Source organism: Tinamus guttatus, unplaced genomic scaffold, assembly GCF_059628265.1.
Source record: "Tinamus guttatus ecotype Peru unplaced genomic scaffold, ASM5962826v1 Tinamus_guttatus_pri_ptg000226l, whole genome shotgun sequence".
In the NCBI taxonomy this organism is placed as follows: domain Eukaryota; kingdom Metazoa; phylum Chordata; class Aves; order Tinamiformes; family Tinamidae; genus Tinamus; species Tinamus guttatus.
The window spans coordinates 1431644-1452374 of record NW_028288760.1 but is presented as its reverse complement, the minus strand read 5'-3'; the positions used below and the strand labels follow the sequence as shown (position 1 = coordinate 1452374).

General features: G+C 40.3%; 1 protein-coding gene across 1 annotated transcript in view; it reads left to right on the top strand.

Moving 5' to 3' along the window:
* Nucleotides 1-20731, top strand: part of MED27 (mediator complex subunit 27) — an 80094-nt gene that overhangs the window by 10428 nt on the left and 48935 nt on the right. The window contains exon 3 of the mRNA XM_088525291.1: nt 19896-20026. Coding sequence (XP_088381417.1) covers nt 19896-20026 — 131 coding nt within the window. The remainder of the gene's footprint in view (nt 1-19895; nt 20027-20731) is intronic.

The window sequence follows — 20731 nt, the reverse complement described above, 5'->3', positions numbered from 1 at the left end:
GAGTTATTAATTATTGCTCAGCTGCATACCTGGAGAACATTGTGGCTTTTTATTGGAAGTCTGGTTTTAGTGTCCAGCAAAGAGAAGAATGAGAAATTCAGGTAGTATGCGTATTATCTTGGATATTGCAGTACTGGTGGAAAAAGGCACTGAAAAAGAGGAAAAAAATTGTACAATGATGTAGAAATTAAAGTAATCCACCAGTATGTCTAAATTATTAGAGCAGGAAAGATACAGGACAAAAATGTTCTCAAAGTCTGTGAGCTTTGAAGGAGATATTAAAGGATATTTCCTTTGAAGGAAATATTAAAAACAAAGTGAAAAAAAAAAACAGGGAAATAATGGTTCAAAAGCACTGGCGGATCTGCTGTCCACCCCCATGTTGGATGGGATTTATATTTCCTAGAAATCCTGTGTAAAACAACATCTTTTAGGAGCATTAAACACCATTCGTGCATCTTTCTGTTTTTATTGAGAGGGTGCATCTGAATTTGGGGGAACTGGGACTCTGCTGTGTGGTTTCAGTGTTTTATACCTGTGATTTTTCCAAACGTATGATGATCATTTGCACGAGGACGCTGTGGTGGAACAAGGCTGTGTGTGGTTAGCAGCAGTTGCTTTCCTACTCCGTTTTTTGCTAGAACACTTCCTTTCAAGCCCGAAACAGCCGGGGGGAGTGATACGGTGCTTTGCTATTGTTGTGCCTGGTGCTTGTTGTTATTCAACAGGATTTGTCAAGGCTCTGTTCGAAATAACACTGTGAGCAGTGTACTGGTCTCACTTCTCCTAATTATGAGAAGTGATGTATCAATACACACTATTATAAATCACAGCCCCCTTGTCAGCTGGTGGGAATTATTTCATGCTTTGCAACACCTTTATTTGGTAATGAGTGTTTTGGTTGTTTCTTTTTCTCTTTGTTTTGATAAGTATGTTCTAGCTCTTAGCCTATTTTGGATAGAAATGATTGATGTTGCTTTGAACCAAAAGCCTTCCGACCCCTTCTGATTCTTCTCAACAACTTCCTTTTTCGCTCTGCTGAAACTACATATTTCACACTGGATGGCTGAATTACATAATTTGCAAGCAATTTGATGATCACTTTCCACTCCTAAGCTATGGATGCGGTCATTGAACCAAGTTGGTTAAAACTACATTGTTTATACTAAAGACTTGTTTATATTACAGAATTCTATTCAAACCAAGTTATATATATATACACAGAAAATAAAGTGTGTGGATGAATAAGTTATGATACAAATAGTAGATTGGAAGAAAAGAATCCACTGTTGGAATCTGAGAAATGTGGCAAAGATTAACTGGAAGTTCTTGTTGTCTTGGAATTAATTGAAGAGTATGAGAAGAGAGCACCAGAACAAGAAGGACATGGTAAGAAGGCATCGGACCCAGTGTTTCTTTGTATTTCAGATTTATTCCCTGGATCTTGGTGGCTCAGACTGTGCCGCTTAGGATGAAAGGCCAACTCTCCTCCAGTGCATGATCGCCAGGAAGGCAGAGAGGATGTGCCCTGGGGTTGCCCCAACAAAGCACTGTGCAGAGAGAAGGAGCACGAGCTGACTTCCTTGTCCTCCCCCAGCCTTGTCTAAGTTTGTGTAAGGTTCGTAGTCCTCATGTATGTAAAAACTCGCAAGAATGGGACAGGAATTAATAAATGCAGAAAATGGCTGCCTTTTGTTTCATAGGACAGACACAATTTAACTTTGGCCTTGTTAAAGTTTCTTGACTAAAAGAAGGTGCAGCTTTAGCATGTGGTTTCCTTTCTGTGTGGAAGCTTGGACTAAAAATCCAAAACCAGGATTGGTTTTGTCCTCTGTGAAGATGTTTGTCTATTCTTTTCTCTTATTTTCTTTCCTATTTCGATTGTTAATCTAAACCTCTGTTTCACTTAATTTATGGTCTTAAATTGTGTCATAAGATACAAAACCAGAATCTCACGTACCTAAAGAAACAGGACTTGCCTGTAAATTGATGTTAGGAAAAAAGATTCTTAAGGTTTGGCCCCTATTATTCAGAGCTCATTGGGAATAAACTGCAAGTTTTTAGTGTGTTGCAAAAGAAACCATACTTATATATATTATTCTGTGTAGTACGCCTTTGCAGCCCACAGGTTATGAGTGAGAAATGAAAAACCCCAAGTATTTTTCAAAGGACGTTTTATGCCTCACTTTCTCTGAGGCAAATTGAAGGTGTTTGTAAAGCATTTGGGGACCTTCATATGAAGGATATTCAAGTAATACGAACACTAATATAAAGCAACTGATAGAGGTGATAAGCAGCCCATTTTTATTCTTTATATGGAAAAGATTTTTTTATAGTTTCTAGAGGAAATCAAATAAAATGGAAATTTTCATGATCTCACCCTGTCGCTCTCCCCTATTGTTGTTGTCAGATCTTCTGGTGTGTCTGTTGTTTGTTGGTTTATGCAGAAGTGCACTCATCTCTCTGATCTTTTGGGGCTTTCTCTTTTGGAGTTACTAAAGCTGATCCCATCAGCCCGTTCACAGAGCGACTTAATTGTCTGAATTGTATATGAGCAGTTTGATTCTTCCCAGGTGTATCTTAATCAGATACTGTTGATAAATAGGCTATAAAAGATGGAAATCACATAGAAGCTAATAAAATGGAAGATAATGTTTGGTAGGAGCTGTATATAATCAAAATGTCATTCAGACCTCTTGTTTGGGTAGTTTCATGGCACTGTGTATGGGATGAGTATGAGCTCTGCACTCAAAACTACTTGAATTCAGGCTCCTTTCGTTGCAGTGGTGCATATTGTTGGCATAAGTTTGTATTAAAAACAAAAATAGAGTGAAAAATCCCGGAGGCTGAAGTTGAAGATGATCTCTTAGTATATGTTATCATTTTCTTGGCCAAAACAAGATTGGCCCCAGCATGTAGCCGTTTGTTTTATCTAATTTTAAATGCCCTGAATATAGGGCTTCCATTTGTGCGAGGAACAAAACCATAGAGGAAATCATTTAACCACTGATTTACGTTCAGTTACAGTAGAGTGAGGAAAAATACCTGCTCTGGTTTAATAAAAGTAGATTTAGTGACAGTTGATCGATTCTACCAGGTGCTGGTCTTGCGTTTTTTGATCTTATCCCAGGAAGATCAAAAGTTGATATACCCTGTGCTGTAGTTAGCGTGTTGTGTTCTTTTGTAAGGTTTTTGGCTTAGTGTGAAGTGTTCAATCGTACTCTGCTGTTCCACTGAGTTTGTCGAGAACCTAAGTACTCCAGTTAAACGCCTAAAGCTAGACTGTGAATAATGTGAAAGCTGAAATCACTCCTGACTGTAGTTGCACGCTTGTTAGATGTCTTAGGGAGTTAAAAAAGCCTTTCTTGGAATGTACTTCTTTTTTCTATGCCTGTGAATTGGCTTGTTCCCAGATAACTTTTCTTCAAAAGCAGATATACTGACAAGCTGACAGAAATAAGCAGAATACTTATTGGGTGGAATTAGTACATATCATCGTATTATGAAAAGTAAAGAACATGTTGAAGCACTAAGAACACTTCCAACAATGCCTTAAATTTGGTTGGAAAGCAGAGTACAACAGCTCCATGTTAAAATATGGAATAAAAGCACAACGGCCTTTGATATTCAGGCTTATGCTTAAGAAGAGGTTACATTCAAAAGCAGCACCATTCTTGATTAATTTGCCTGTTGTAGTTACATTCTTTAAGCTTCTCTAATTGGCAGTGCCATGGTAAAATAGGCACTCTGTGTACTCTGTGACATATTAGACACAAAGGAATTGCAACTCAATGTGACATTTTATGGTTTAGTCTCAAATAAATGTATTTATTTATTATATGAAACTGTAATTCCTGTGGAAGTTAGTGTTGAAAATACTTACCCCAGACCTTCTAGGCATGTGAAGAAGCTGCTGCATTGTCTCCCCCGAATCATTGCACTCTGATTTAGTGCTACATGCTGAAAGAGGGGAATAAACTACATACATATATTATTACCCAAAAGTATCGGGTTAAAGTGAATTATTTTAATCTTTCCATCACATTAGCGATTTAGTATGTTTTCTTTAATGCAGCATGCAGTTACTGCTACAGAAAATGTGAAGGATGTGGAATAGAGCAGAGAGTCTTCAGGTGTCTTTTAAACTGTTCTAAGCTGTCCATGCTTTGAAAATATCCAAGGATCTGTGATATGAGCTGTTTGACATTTCTCCTGTTCCAAATGCTCAAAGGAATAAATCTACATAAAAAGCAACTTAGTTTAAAAAATGAGGGAGTCTTTGAGATGATGATTGAAATCTTCGAATGTTAATTTTATTTCCCTCTTTTGGCTGACCACTACGATAAAACAACTGAATCAAATACATTATTTTATGTATAGAATACAGAGTTTTGGGGTTTTAACAGCATTTTTTTCCAGTTTTAGTCTAATTCAGTTTGAAACAGCTGTTCCTAATCTGTGCAAAACAGATTTTTGATGGAAATCGTGACATTCTCAACTACACCAGTGTTACTGGGTGCTCTCATATCAGAAGTTGGCTTTTTCTTTATGTTAAAATAATTTTCATTCAGGGAAAATGAGGGAAAATGTCACGTTTACATCAAATAAGCTGCACTGAAAAGAACAATAGTGGGTTTTTTTTTCTTCCCCTTAGATTTTCATTCATTTTGGATATGTTTTTCTACAGAACTGTTTTATTAAAAAAAAAAAATTCACTGGATGCTTCACCATTAGTGGGATTTTTATTCTAATGTTCCTTGCCCTACCCATATGCTTTCTGTTGGGTTCTATTTAGAGTTTTCCTGCAGTTGTCTCTGCACTGAGACTTAACAAGTTTTCTGGCGTGCCTTATGGTTCGGTTTTGCTCTGGAGTTGAATCCTGTATTTTCAGAAATTTCAGTGTAGCATTTTCAGTTTGCTCGGTGCCATTTCTTTTTTAATTTGGCTGCACTGCATAGCTCAGCTCCTGAAGCTCTCTGTAGAGATTTCATAGATCGCAGAACTGATCAAATCCGCAAGCTCTTTTATGCATGGTAAGCAAAAGATAACCTGTCACGTCCAATTTCCTCATTCTTTTGGACATCCCGCAATATGGAGGGAAATATTTGATGCCAGTTTTCAGACATTAAAGCCATTGCAAAGTTATCCTAGCCTTAACAGTAAGCACAGAAGAAAATGGTATTTGTTAGTGCCTTTCTGAGCAAAAGAATTTGCTGTCTTGCTGACAGTGTGAACACAAATGGGTGTTGATATTTTGGGAGATTTGGGGTGGGAAGGATGAGGGTTTCAGGAGTTGCACCATTGCCGACTTTACATGGTGTGGGGGGAACTCTGGACCCTACGGACCGTGATACTGAAGTCTCTTCTGGGTTATTTTTTAAGGCCTATTTTATCAATTGAAATAAAAGCTGACATGGGAGGTGACACAAAAGCCCCTTCCTTTTAGCACAGACTATAGTAGCCCATATTTTTTTTGGTTGGCCCTCAGGAAGAGTCAAACAGATCAATTATGGTCCTCATAGCTTTCTCACAGTTCTCTTGGTACTTTAGTGAAAATTTCATAGTTGATCCTGTTGGGCTGGATAACTGAAACGTCTCCTATGAAAACCTTTATTAGAGCAGGGCACTTTTGAATCATACTTTTACTTGCGAAAGGAGACAGGTACATTTGGGGCTGTGAATATGGCTTTTTGTGCTTGTGCGTATCTGTACCCTCCCTGTTGTAAGTCCTGATGAAATGCAACTTCATTTGTAGTCTAGAATTGAGCACGTGGTTCCTGCCACCTGCACATTCCCAGGAAATAAAACTGGCTTGAGCTGTGGCTCTGGAACTAATCTGAATTGTGCTCTTGAGACAGACTGCATAAATAAAACATTTATGCAGTAACTGTTTCATTTTTTGAGATGACTCAGGGAAATATCAAATGAGAAGATGTCCTGCTTCATGGTTCTGCAGGATTATCTTCCCACAACCTGTTGCTGGCCCTGCTAAGTAATGGGTAACTGTGTCCCTAACAACCCAGCAATTGATGTGGCTGGGAAATGGAGTGATTAGAACTGCTTTATGGTGGTGTAACTTGTAAAATACAGTAACAGCAGAGGAGAAGACAGGTTCGAAAGCCAAGCACACCATAAAACAAGAGGAACCTTGGTGGGATTACTTGATATATATATATTTTTTCTTCCCACAGTCTAAAGAACCTGACTTGGGGCTGCTTTAGGATTAAGTGAGATTACCAGCATCTTCTCTCCATCCCTCTTGTGTACCTTCTATGAATACATCCTAATAACTATTGATATTGCATTCATCCTGCAAGAAGCCAGGACCTTTAGTGTTTGCTGATGCTGCAGTTCTGATGTTGTGTTTTCCTTGCAGGTAAAATCAATTGAGACAAATCTTGGTAACTTTTCCAGCGCAATAAAATGACTACACCAGGCAGACATTGAACATTTCCTTTTATTAAATATGAGCGTGCTCCTAAAGCACGTATAAAACATTGTTCCAGTACAATTGATTGGTTGATCCACTAGATTTAAAGGTCAACTATAATCACAATTCAGGATGATTGAAGAAGGTATAAAAGTGCCACCGGGCTTTCCGTAGCTGCATACCCTCTCCTGGTGCTCCTTGCTGTTCCTCCTGTATGTCTTAATTTACTCAGGTAAAATAGATAAAGGGCACAAGTTGATGTTTCCTCCAAGCCAACACCTTCCTTTTCGAAGACCTGAAGTGGATGAATGGGCTCTGCTCCCCTCTACAGAAACAGAAGTGAAAAATCTTTATGGGGTAGGCTGCCGACGGGCTGTTTGCTGGATGATCCATTTGGCTCCTGCCGTTGTGGAGCCAGGAGGTGATGGTGGCTGTTCAAAGTGCAGCGCTGCAGAGCAGATGGAAGCAGGAGACTTTTAAGGGGTGGAGACTTGTGGTTGTGGGGAATCCAAAGAACATCTCATTAGTGGTGTTTCATGTGACAGCTTGGTACTATGTAGCTGTCCACAGAGACCAAGGGACTTTGTAGTGTTATGTTTTGTAAATGTGCTGTTTTCAGACTCGTGTTCCCATCTAGCAGGCAACCACATTTGCATACAGATGTGAGTGAATTTTTTGCTACTCCAAATGAGACAGCTGTTTTGCCATAGCAGATTGCACCAAGTAGAAGCAGCAGCATTCACACAGAACACCAGGTTTTCAGATACAAGTAGTTTTCCCTGCAGTGTAGCAAAAGGAAACCTTTCTCCCATGGTTTTCCCTTCAAATCACAGGGCTCTCCCTTCCTTCCTCAAATTTGGTCATCCTGGCAGCAGATACTGTTTTTATTGCTGTATCCTGAGGTGTCGGAACTCAACTTGCCGTGGCTGCAGCAACAGCCCCACAAACTTTTCCAGCTACATTATTGCAACGTCCCTGTGCCTGTTGCTTTTCATGGAGCCGTCTCCATATGGCAGAGCTGTCTGTTTTCCTTACTGGCTGAGCATTAGGCCCAGTAGTATAAATTACAAAGCCTTCCATGGCTTTCAGCTGTTCCTGTTTGCTTGGTGCACCAGGAGCCTTCAGCTCTTTCAGCCTCGTTTATGGGTTTTACCTGCTCTTTTATTTTTTTAAGTGCCTCAGGCAAAACGTGGAGTTGAACGAATTGTCAGTTGTTCATGTTGCTGAGTTGTTGGCGTGGTAAGAAATAAACTTTGAGATGTGTGTAGGGCAGTGTACTTGTTCACAAAATGCAGAAACTGGAGAAGTAACAGTAATGAGAAGTTAAAAAATGATTTTTTTGAAGTCAGTGCTTTGTTGTTTCTTTTTTTCCTTAGTTTCCTTGCATGTGTACCTGTTTGTCACCCTGGCTGTACGATCCCATACAGATCCCTATGATCTCTGCACGAGCTACTGAAGGGTTAAGGGTGCTTTGGACACTAATTCATCAGCTTATGCTTGTTCCTGAATATAAGAGCACACGTTTTTTATTGTAAGTGTAGTTTCCTTGTCTATCTCGAAGACTAAAAAATATGATTTTTTTTCCTTGTATCCACAATGTGCTTTTAGCTTCTCACCTCACTGTTCAGACTAAGCCAGTCACTTCCCATAGCTTGCAGTGCGCCGTGTCGCGAGCTGCAGCTGCAGGAGCTGCTTTTTTGGAGGACAGCACAGCACTCTGGATGCCTGCTGGTTTGCTTGGAGCGGGCTGGTAAATGCTGCTCTGCTGCCTATGGAAATTGGTGGCTCCCAGCTCTCAGTAAGGTGATAACTGAGATTGTGGCCCATAGTAGCATTTGGAAAGGGAAGGGATGGCAGTAGAGGGATGGATGGTCCTGTCTATCCCATCCCCTGTGCGGTCAGTTCTGCTGGGGGTTTCCATGAGAAGTTTTGTTTGTGGCTTAGGTGGGAGACACTTAAGTGGTAATTGGGTTATTGAGGAGCTCCCGCAAGGCAGCTGATGCATGAGAAGTCACGAGTGTCAAGTTCTCTTGAAATCCAGAAAAATGAACCAGTTAGGTTTTCCTGTGTGTTAAACTGTGTCCCACAGCAACTGAAAAACGGCTTGGTCTTAAAACTCCCTGATAAGATTAGAGCAAAACTCCAGCTATATAGAGAATATGGAGTGTTTATTGTTTCTAGAAAGTAGCGTCTCGGGTTCCACTGCGGCAGTTAGTTACCAGGGGCGTTCTGGGGCTCGTGTGGGTGGGGACGTTTTGTGCTGAACACAGTGACAGCTGCAAGTCTGGTCTTCAGAAACACGGGACTGGCCCCGAGCATCAGGCTCTTTCCCCTCTATTCCTATTTTGAATCCAGGAAACAGAAGCATATGTTTTCTTGCATCGGCTACATTGGTGTTACCTTGTGAAGGATGGCAAGGTCGTGTGTTTATGTGGCAAAAGAGGAAATCTCAAATTTGAGCAGACTTGTCTTTTTTCAGTAATGTATTAAAGATTTCCATGATATACGTGGTTAAATTTCCATTCGTGTAGCTATGCATGCGCTCATGCTACGTTGCTGCTCTTGAAATTGATACTGTTATATTATTAATACTGCAGATCATGCCAAGGAGGTGTCTTGCCTTTAATACGGAACGTAAGAAGCTTTGCTACCCCATACGAAATCTCAAATTGGAACCGAAGATGCTATAAAAATTTAAAAGGGACAAGGTCAGCCTGAAAATTATGTTTTAAAAAACAGAAAATCATGCATTTTTAACAACAAATCTCCTTACTTCTATTAGTACCTGTATAATACCATTTTGGTTATTACAGCTTTAAATGATTCTAAGCATTATTTTAATTGCTTTTACTATTTTTTGATCATTTGTCCAGGTGCCCATTAATTTTCGGTTTCCCTTTTGAGACATGTAAGAACTGATCAAAAGCATTTGAGTGCCTAAAATCCTTCTGTATGGTCAAACCAGTTCAATTTATTTATAAAAGAAATGCTAATGGATCAAGTCCGGGGTCTAGACCATGACACAACCCTTATTTCTTTCCCCTGTGACATGTTCACTACCTACATGCTTTCAAAGTCGAGCTCTCGAGATGAGAATGGCCTCCATCCAGGAGAACGTGCTGTCCTCCAGAGCTCAGGATTTAATCTGGAAGTTCTGAAACTCAGTTTTAACTTATTTCCACTAAGGAACTAGCAAAATGTTTTTCAATTTCAGTTAGCGCCTGATTGAGAGAGATGAGGGAACTGCTACCAACAGCTCCTTTATGTGGAGCGGTAGAATGGAGGGAAAGGTTCAAACCTTGCCACGACGCAGCCTGAAGCCTCCTTGGGCTGTGCTGAAGAATTGCTGAGCATCTGGCTACAATTACTGCCTGTAGGAGCTCTGCGCTAAATATAGTAAGTACTATAAAACATATGGTGGTGTGAAAATGTGAGATTCCTCAGATCCACACCCAAAATGAGTGGAATAAAATTCTGTAGATAAATTTAGTAATATTTGTAAAGAAGTAAGATGAAGAGTATCACAGAGGAAAACTCTTGAGGCAATAAATGTGGAAATAGTGAAAGGCTCTAAATAACATTCTGTGCATGCAAATAGGTGCTGAATAACTGCCTCTTCCAGCTAGGTGATCCTGTACCCTGCTGGGTCAGGGTCAACTGGGGAAAAAGGGTGTGATTTGAGTCCTCAGCACAAGGAGACTGATTGAAGATTGCCTGGGCAATGTGAACTCGAGCATTTCTTAGGTGTTGAATACTTGATTGGTAACCTTAGCAATTTTTAATGCAACTTTTTAGCATATATAACAAAACATTGAGAAAATGCTGCTTCCTTTTCCTGTATGTTAGTCTTCAATTTGCAAGTTGTTTTTGGCTCAGCACAAAGCCCAGATCGCCTTATAAAGACTATGTTATAAATTCCTAGATAAATACAATGAAAAGCTTTCTGGAGACAGTTTCTTCCTTTTGCTGGTAGCAGGATGGGGGTAAATGAAATAATGGATGTGCACGGTTAGCTGTGGCCCAGGTTTCGTGTGGCAGCTCTTTCCTTTGGCTTGCATGTAGCAGCAGCGCATTTTAGCACCTCGCCTACAGCATCCACCTCCTGATAGCAAAACTTGCCAATAGAAAAGCATTCAGCCCTTCATTATTTCTACAACCTGAGTGCATTTGCAAATTAATTGACGTGTGGGAGGAAAGGCATCTGCTATTGTAGAAGCCCTTAACTATTGCAGTAAAACTAGAAATAAACTGTGTGGCTGCAGTAAGTGCATATGCAGTTGCAGATGTTGAGGCTCCTAAATCAAAGTGGTGTCTTGACCCTTTTTCTTGTTATCTTTATATTATTATTTTTTTAAATCCTGATGTTGCTCACATACTAGTCAACATCAAAACAGACAGTATAAGAAAGATAATACATGTATATTTAGATATGGATGGTTAGCAAGTCATTTTGTATTTGTTGCTGGCTAGGCACCAAATGAGATTTTTAATTAGACCTGTAATGAATGACTGGGAGCATTTTAAAGGCTCTTAATTCTGTGGTGTAATTGAGTTAATTACAATATCATTATAAGCTCCCATGGAAATAATATGAAGTGCATTCCAGTTGTTTGACTCCTAAAGATCTTTCTGAGGTGCCTCTGGCTTCATCTGAAATATTCCTACAGAAAGTCTTAAACAGTCACTGCCTTGTGTTCCCTACCAGCAAATGCTGCGGTTCAATATAACACGCTGTTCCTGTTCTCATGGTGCCTGAGCTGCTTTTTCCCCTGTAAATTGCTGGTAACTTCTCATAATGGAGTATCTGGGTCTTAACTTTGGTTGCACCGCGTAGTATTTCCTTGTTTTACTGGTTTCTGTTCAGTTAGCCTACCCGAGCGTGGCAGATGAGAGTAAGAATATGTGAGCTATTTTCAGAAATAAAGATTCCAGCAGCTTTAGAACTGTTACTCTTTGTGCTGTAGCAAAAAATATGTGTAGCAAAGAGGTGTTTTTGCAAAGCATATGGCTTTTACACTAGTTCAGACTACAGTAAGTTTTGGATTTGGTTGTAAAACAACTCCGTGCTTTTTTGCACTCTCTAGTCTGAGTGTGACATCTCCAACAGATGGACAGATAAACTCTTGGTAAGCCGTGGCTTCCCTTTCAGCAGAGGAGATGGGATTATTCCCATTTGTTAAAGTCGACGGAGAAAACTCATCTGTAGAATCTGCTGTGTGCTTAGATGTTGGGGTGTGGAAATTTGATAGATCTGCAGCTGAGCGGCAGAGCTGCTGCTCTGGGGGCTGTTGGCAGCTGTAATGCAAGCTGGGCTCCGGCTTTGACTCCGAGCCTTGTTAGAACACAGTGGCTTTATCTGCTTTCACAACGTGTGCTTCGTCTTGGAACAAGCATGTTGCTCAAATCCACCTTATCTCTGCTTTGGCTAATACAAAAGCCTTGCTTTTGGTAACCCTAAATTATCAGGATTGCTTTTGTTTAGTATTAAGTTCTCCCATGAAGACTTATTTCCAACCTTAATTAAGCCTGCCAGGATGGTAGAACTGCCTTTTCTCTTTCAGTAACCCTGCTGGTCACTCTTTCATATATTCCATCCTCTTGACTATTACAGATTTTGTAAATAGTTTAGAAATGCCACCTTGTGATGTATGGGCCTCTTTAACATTTCTTTGATTTATGTGCAGTGCGCTGAAAAAAAGGCAGAGGAAGCATATTATTCTGAGAAAAAATGTTGCCAGTCTTCACTTTTTCAGTGTTAGTTAAAAGCTACACTTTTATCAATCAAACCTGATAGATTCTGTCTTCCTTTTTTAAAAGCGCTCATAACTTAACTCATTGAAGTCTAAAGAAATAATTTGACTAAAATTTTTCTAAATGTCTGTTTGTTTTTTGAATGTAGAAGGTGAAATGTCTTTTAAATGGGTTTTTCGAAAGTGGCCTTTTTTAGGCGTTTCAGATTCGGTTATGTAAAAGTAGAGACATTCAAAATCACCCAAATAACACTAAAGTCTTGGGGGTTTTAAATGAAATTCGGCCATATGATGCTGGTAGTAATAGTGCATTGCATAAACTGGTGTAGTAAAATACATCTTAACCTCTAGCAATGTAAATTAAAATGATTTCCTTGCATTGTGTACGACAAGGTTTGCTCATTTATGATTGCATGACTTCTTATGTAAATATTCTGATGAAACGCAGCATGCTAATTTTTCACGAGTTCAACATTGTTTCAGATAAAATTCCTAAAAGTTCATCGTGTAAATCATCAAATTATATTCTGAGGGATTAAAGGAAAAAAAGGAGTTTTTAATTTACAGTTTCTGGTTAATGCATAAGGTCGATTTTAGCTGGACAGATTCTTCAGTGAATCTTCAGAGCGAGGCGCTTGTTGCCGCTAGTGATGAATTGCTCTGTGTCCCAAAGCTGATGTGAGGTCGAAAACCAGGATTCAAACAAGTATCGTGAATTTTGATCGCAGAACTTGAGTGAGAAGAAAAGAATGTTTTGCACCTTATGACAAGAACCAATTTCATTTTTTTGGGCTGTTACTCCTCAGAATTTGGCTCGCCAACGCGCTGCGCCGGGCGGGCTCTGCGGCAGGGCAGCCCCTCTGAACGTGGCACATTGAGAAGGGGGAAACGATGCGTTTCCAGCCCTCATCCCTGCGAACGCAGCGGATCTGTAACTTCCAACCACCCATGATGATTCAGGGATTTGTCGGTGCTAAAATCTGGGTTGTTTCAAAGGAAGGTGAGAATTTAAGCTGCTTTCTTTGAGTACATATAACAGCGACCTGTGTTGGTACCTCTTATTTTTGTTGATTTCATTTATTCTGCCTTGGATGGGGTGTAAATTAATCTGATGAAGAATATTCTTGTGCTGTCTGAAGAATATTCCTGTAAGGAAATAGGCTGTATATATTTGGTCCCAGATCTAGCTATACTGCTTAGCTATCGCTGGTTGTCATTGCCAGCCAGCTGGAAATTAGCATTCCCAGCAGCAGCCCTGCTTGGAGGTGCCTGCGAGAGGGAAGGAAGGACGAGTTCATGCTTGGAGAGCTAAGAATGAAGAAAAAACGAGCCAAAAAAAAAGGGATGGGGGAGATGTGACCTTCCTCCTCCCCTTTCATCCTGTGTAGTAGCAAAAGGCACCATCTGAGGAAGAAACCTCTCTTCCGCCTTGTCAAGTTCAAGCTGTTTGTGAGTAATATCCTTGCAAGCCCTTCTGCTGGCAGAGCAGTGCTGACCTCTCGTAGAGGAAGGCAGCAGTGCCCGGGGCAGCTCTGCGGAGCGCGGGTGCCACCTCTTTGGGATGAGCTGGGCTAGAGTTCAGTCCTGGGACTGGGACTGCCCCTCTGGAAGGCCGCGAGAGGTTGCGTTTCAAACCTTTAGCCTGGCAGCAATTTTCTGACAATTAGTGCAGATATTTGCTAGTTTAAACTTATTTTGCATTTTAATGATTTTGAGAGTGACCGAAACTAAGGAATGGCAAAAGTTAGCAGGATTTTAAGTAATTAAATTTAATGAATTGGGAGAAAAAAAAAAAAAACCTATATTACCAAGATGCATAGCAGCCAGAGACATTAATGCTGCTTTGCTACACCCAGTAACATGAGATTTCCCTCTTGTGTTCTCTGGCCTTTTTTCCTCTCTGCCTCATTGCAGAGCTGGACTAGTTGGGTTTGCATAAGCTGCACCTTATTATAGATGTTTTGTGGCAAAAGAGCAGTCCACTTTTTATTCCAGTGTAAAGCAGTTTACGACTAATAGCAGTAAAACCCAAACATAATGCTGCAAATTGTGGCACAGTTCAAGGGGGTTGTGCCTGCAGCTTGTGAGCCCTTGTTTCTACCACCCAGTTTTAAAGTTTCTTCAGATTTCTGTGTTGAAGAACCTGAGCATCCCTGCTTACCAAGGCAGCAGGCCATTCCCACCATCGACACAGCTGCCACCTGATCCTCTGGCACCAAAGATTTAGTTTAGGGCTCCAGAAAAATATAAATTTTACCATAAAATCAATGTCTTCAATTGGCAGCTCCAAAAGAGTTTTAAAGCAGTGCAGCAGCACTAGAGAAAGATACTAATTGTGGCCTTATTAATCTTGAGTTTTAGTGATGACTTCTCCTTGTTACGGGTTATTTACCCTATGCAAGGAGAATCCCTATGACAAAATGAATTTAGCTTTTTTATTTGTTTTTATTTTTATCAAATAGGCTTTTTGGGTCTTTAGGCTTTAATGGGATCCATTAAGTGCAGCATGCAAGTGTGAATGTATCACATAGTGGTAAAGCTTGAAAATACTATATATACTATTTCAACATATCAGATTTTAGATTTCTTTAAATTTCCAACCCTATAGCTTTATAGTGTCCCTTTGTGTTGATGTTATCCCCAAATCTTAGATATGTCACTAGTGCCACTGGATTCCAACACTTGGAGCAGTAATAGTGACTTTCACAGAGACCTTGGACCATGCAGCCAGTTTTATTGGGAGGAAGATGCTGATGCTGTTGCTGAGGTTTTGACCAGCTCCTTCAAGAAAGTGCCTGGATGTGCCATCTTCTGCGTGGCAAAAAGCCAAAGATCTGCAAGGAATATTGGAATAGAGGGGTTATTGATGCAGTCGTTCATCAGCAGAATGCCAATGTGTTTTTGGAAGAGAAATATGGGACAAACACTTTGAGGCTGAAATCCCACACTAATTAAAACAGCACTCTCAGCAAAAACCTGAATTCAAAGGCAACGGGGCAGAGGGTGGAGCGAAGACAAGGCATGAAAAGAAACAGATGGGGAAATGCATCAATGCTTTTGGTATTGTGTGTTAAAAAAAGAGACATTATTACGTGTCTAAGCTTGTTTTTCAGTCTACCAGCGCAGGGGTGGCAGGAAAGGCCGGCGGGAAAAGCGAGGCTGTTGTGCAGGGGCGTTTGTAGGCAGCTCTGCTCGGAGCGCTCCCGCCTACGGCCTCGTGGATGGGAGGGAGGTGACGCAGCCGGGAGCAGGTGCCTGCGAGAGGCTTTCAAGGGACATGGGAGCTCGTTAGTGCCGCAGCTTCCTTAGGTCGGGAGCGGGGTCCAGGAAAAGAGGTAGCAACCCTTGTATAGGGATTTAAAGAACGAACCGCGTTTAGCCTTTGCTACCCTCACGGAGGGGTATTTGGTGCTTAGGTAATTGCTAAATTAGGAAGTATTTGAGGACATAAATGTTTAAAATAATAGCAAGTAAAAATGTGTCTTAATTGTGCACAAGAGCAAAAACCCGGTGGCTTGCTTCCCTGTTAATTGAAAAGCCTGCAACCCAGTTACACAGGAGGAAAACCAGTGAGTAAATAAATTGGAGACTCTGCTCCCTTGGTTTATTGATGCTGTTTTGGCCAAGTCAAGAATTCAGATACCCTAAAATGATCAAACATTGTTTAGAAAAAAGAGAATTTCCAAACTGGCCTCATTATCTGAGAAAAGCTAAAAAATATCAATTAAAGTAGTGTAATTTTTTTTCTTGCCTACTTCAGTCTGCAGAGATGAAACTGGGGGAGTGTCGTCCTTGCTTGCTCATTGCTCTTTTCAAAAGAAATGCCAGAGTTTTATCATAATAGATGAAGCCTTTGTTAGCAGAAAGTGAGAAATAATTTAATGATCAGGGGCCTTATATTGTGTATCGTAAAAGAAGGCAAATATGCATGCATTTGCTGGAAACCTGGAAACTTCCATGGTGGAGAAGGATCCGTCAGCCATGTCTGTAAAACTACATTTTGCTTTAAAAAAAAAGGAAATATCCCTGTGTGTGTATACACATATATATGTATAATCTGAAGGAATCCTTTTCACTTTGTGTGGTCTGTAATGTTTCAATACAAGTATTCTTGGAAAAAAAATACTGCAGAATAATATGGTCAAACCCAAAAAACTTCTGTTTTTACTTTTTAAAGCAAACTAATTGGTGCTTAAAGAGCTTTAAATAATATTAATATGTAAATGTAATTTTTCAACTGTGAGTTGACATGATCAATGGAAATGCTCCAAGTGATTTCCGATCCCACACCCCTCCTTTCCTTGCAACTTCAAATGACGCTGTAAGTAAGTGGAGTGTAATGACTTGTTTGGTCAGCAGTCAACGCATGTAAAATCTCCAGTGCATGAATTATGCAAGCAAAAGACCTTTAGACCTAGCAGAATTCCACCACAGAAGCCTTAATTTGAGAAGGTTTAAGTTAGCATTCATTTAGTCCATGTGTGCAGCTTCCGAACATGTGTTGCAGAATGATGTTGGCTAAAATATCAACCTGACAGATGGTATCAGTGAAGTTCTGCTGAAGGAGGGGGCCTTAATGCTACTGATTAGCAGATAGCAGAAATTCTGACCACTCCAAAGTGGTCATCCCTAGTGTGATATGGGTGGGAAGGATGGATTGCTCTGTCCTGGAAAGAAGAGAGTCGTCAGGAGACAGTAAATAGCAGATATTATTTGATAACTTTTCCTAATGCTTATTGAACTAAATCCAGGCTGTATTTGTCTAATACTACTTTGCTATTTGAATTGTTCCTGTGAAAGCCCAAGATATTTCATGTGAATGCAAAAAATGCCCTGCTATGACTGGAGAAAAAAAAAAAAAAAAAAAAAAGACTTCCAAGTGGTCTCTATATTGCAACAAAGCTCACTTTATGAGGACGCTTGCGAACCAGTATTATATAATCTAGTTCTTACATGTTCAAGTACCTCATGAAAAGGTAGATTTGGCGCCTGGAAAGCATTAGTGACATTAGTGACTTTTTTTCTTGAAAATATAAACTGTATCACCATTAGCAAACATAGAAAAATCATGAACTCAGATATAACGACATTTAGAACCTGCTTTTATTTATCTTCAGGTAAAGCTTTTGTAGATATTCAGTTGTTATTTTCAGTAACTTTCCTATATCCATGAGAACTAGAGTCTTTTTTGATTTTTAAAATGTGAAATTCACACATCTGCTTGATGTGTGGGTCTCCTCTCTGGTGTATGTATATATATATATATATAAGAAAAATATCAGCTATCATGAGACTCATCATAAAACTATACAAGTTGGCACGGGTGTGTATCCTAGCTGCTAAGTGTTATAAATTGATTTTCGTGTTGTTTTTTATTTCTTCGTTTTCTGAAGAAGCTTTTATGTTTCATCTGCATGTATTGGGGAAGAAAGATCAATCTCATTGAAGTTTTACAGCCAGTATTTCATTAGGAGGTAAAGAGCTTAGCTTCTCATAAAGCAGGCAGAATTCCCCACCGCTGAGACATGGATGTCTTGCTGTAATAAAGGCTCTGAATGAAGGGGATTCCTTAGTGACTGATAAAGAAATGATTTGCAGTGCAACCTCGTGTGTCAGTATTCAAGTTCAGTAAGTATTTAGTGTGTTTTTTGGATAAAGCTATTGCTGTTGATCATTTTGGGAGCCAGGAATGCCTGGTGAGCATCCTGCAGGAAACCCCATCCCGCGAGTGCCCAACGGTTGGACGCGTTGGGTGCGTTAGACCCAAGACAGCTCAACCGGCTCAAACCAAAGGCAGTAACTTTATGTGATGATAATTTGGTGGGGTTTTGGCCAAGATCTGCTGTCATGGCTGATGCTGGCAGCCCTGTGTGTGTTTTGCAAGTGGAAAAATCAACTCTCTGCGCTGTTTCCACTGGTATCTTTGCATCTTGTGCCTATTTACTAGGAGTATTTTTGATACTATCCATGCTGCTCTGGAAGTTCCTTTGCTCCTGTTTCTACTCCTCAAACAAATGATTTGGGAAAAATCTCCCAACTTTTCGGCCAGCATCTCCACTTCCAAAAAGATATTTTATAGAATATAGAATATGATACTTTAATAATGCATAGATCAAGTTCGACAGAAGCTGCCTGTCAGTTTTACTAACTTTGACCTTTTATCCCATTATAAAAATGGTTTGGTTAAATATTTAATGGGCCCTTATAGATTTTGACAGTTGGAAGCGTAGTAGATTCTATATATTTGTAGTTAGTAACAATAGCTTAATCACTGAGAATGAGCCTTCAAGGACAATTTAAATATATGTGTATTAATTTCATTTCCTATCTTTCTTGTGTCTTGATATTAAATGTCCAGCTGACCAGGACATTTTGAATGTTTTTAAAAGGATAAGATGGGGTTTTCTGGTTAGCACCCGTGAGACCTCTGTCTTTGAGCAAGTGGCTAAACGATGGTTTTGTTTGAAAGACCCGTCACAACCGGGTCAGCAGCACAAAATAGCCGAACGGAGGCTGCCTTGAATAGGGTGCAGAAAAAGGGAAGGAAAAGCATGTTCCTGGAGTCCCAGGGCCCTCTGCCGAGGCAGCTTTTCCCTTTAATTCCCTAAAACCTGCTGCGTATTGCACACGCTGCACATTGTGGTAGTGCAGATTGAGAACTAAGCCCCTGACACTTTGAAGCATCGCCTCTCAAGTGCGCACTGTCCATTGCGCTCATTGATTCCCCCCCCCTTTTTTTTTTTCATTTCAGAAATCTGTAGGAGAGAAACGATCCAAATATAACTCCTCAGCCAAAGCAGAGCTGCCGGGGCTCTCCCGTCCCCGGCTGCGCGTTTGGACTCTCCTCAGGAGCTGCCCGCGCTCCGGGGCGCTTGGTGGAGATTCGGCAGCCCCTTAAGCCCTTGTGGATGCTCTGAGCGTTGCCACTGGAGCCAGCCTGGCTCACTGGAAAGTTTCCCCTGTATTTATAGCCCTTTTGCAGTCCAGCGCTTTACCTGGCTTTCTTTTCCTCCTTTTAAGGTTTTTAAGAGGTCGTTTCCTACCGGCAGCTTTTTCTCTCCAGGGGTCAAGGGATTAGTTTTCTTAACTTGTAAAACCATTAACCTTTTCTGGAAGGAGTCTTTAGAGGTCCTAACGAAAGCCTTGCTGTGGCACACAAGGAACTGCATTTCTCTAATACTGAATCTTGAGCTTTTTATTTTCTTCTCGTTCTTGGGAGGAATTAAAGTGGATTGAAGCTGTTCACATGCGAGTTGTAACTTGTTGCACTTGAGGTTGGTTTGAGGGCAGACCCAGTGTTGTGGTGGTTCCTACATCCACAGACAGTGAGAATGCCTCAGAATCTCACGACTTCACGTGTGGATTTCTTTCACTGACAAGTAAAATAAAAGGGTAGTGGAGAAACCTACTGTATGTGAATCTGCCAGTGGCAACGGTTTGGAGCGTTGTGTTCACCACTATCCCGAAGCTCTAGGGTCTTCTCCCGTCAGGAGATTTAGTGACTCAAGGATGTCCTTTGAGTTAAGTGCCTTTATGACATAATTTCCATTCATTTCTGTACTGGTTGATATCATATCTCATCCAAACAATATGTGAAATACCAGGCATTAACTGCCTGGCTGTCATTTTGATCAATTCTGTGTGTACCAAGGGTAGAGGTGTGGCACAAAACTGCAGTGGGCTACTATTTTAATACATATCTTTTTATTATCTAGTTGCAGTACCATGCGGGGCTCGCGTCTGGCCTTTTGAATCAGCAATCTTTGAAACGTTCTGCCAACCAGATGGGAGTATCTGCAAAACGCAGACCAAAAGCTCAGCCTACAACTCTGGTCCTGCCTCCTCAGTAAGTAATGGAATATTTTGTAGAGTTGGCATCATAGTTGAGATTTTCTTGAACTTCTTAATTATTTTAATTTAAAAAATGAGTGATAACTTCCTGCTTGCAATTTTATTCTAGGAAGGTCAACAACTAAGATTGCTTGGGCTTGTGGCATACTCTATGGAAATAGTATCGTGTTTTCCCCTTTATAAAGGGATTTTGACAGCAGAAAAGTAAGGATTCTTCTTTGGAGGTAGCATCATAAGCTTTAGCAACACACAGTTGTCATTGAGGCAAGATGTTCCCTTCATTAGTATTACTCAAGGCTTCAAGCAGGACATTTTCTGAAGGTCCTAAAAGGCTGAAGCCAAAAAGTCTTTGGTGTGAGTTCTTTCTTGACAAATGTCTGTTCTGAGTCCATCTGTTCACCATATGTTAATTTTGTATCAGATCTAAACTCTTTTACAGGTGACAAGCAATTATGAGGACACTTAGAAACTGTTTAAGGACACAGGCTATCAACACTTCAGGCAGTCTGTGTACTGATGCCAAAAACAGATGCCCACAACTAAGCTTATAAATTAATAAAATGCTTAAAAAATTTAGTTACATATAAGAAAAAGATTATTATGTAGAAAATGAAGCACTGAGGAATTATTCATTGTATTGAACATCCTTGAAGTTTGTGGACACTGTCCGCTTTTTTCACAGAACGCGAATCAGTGGTGT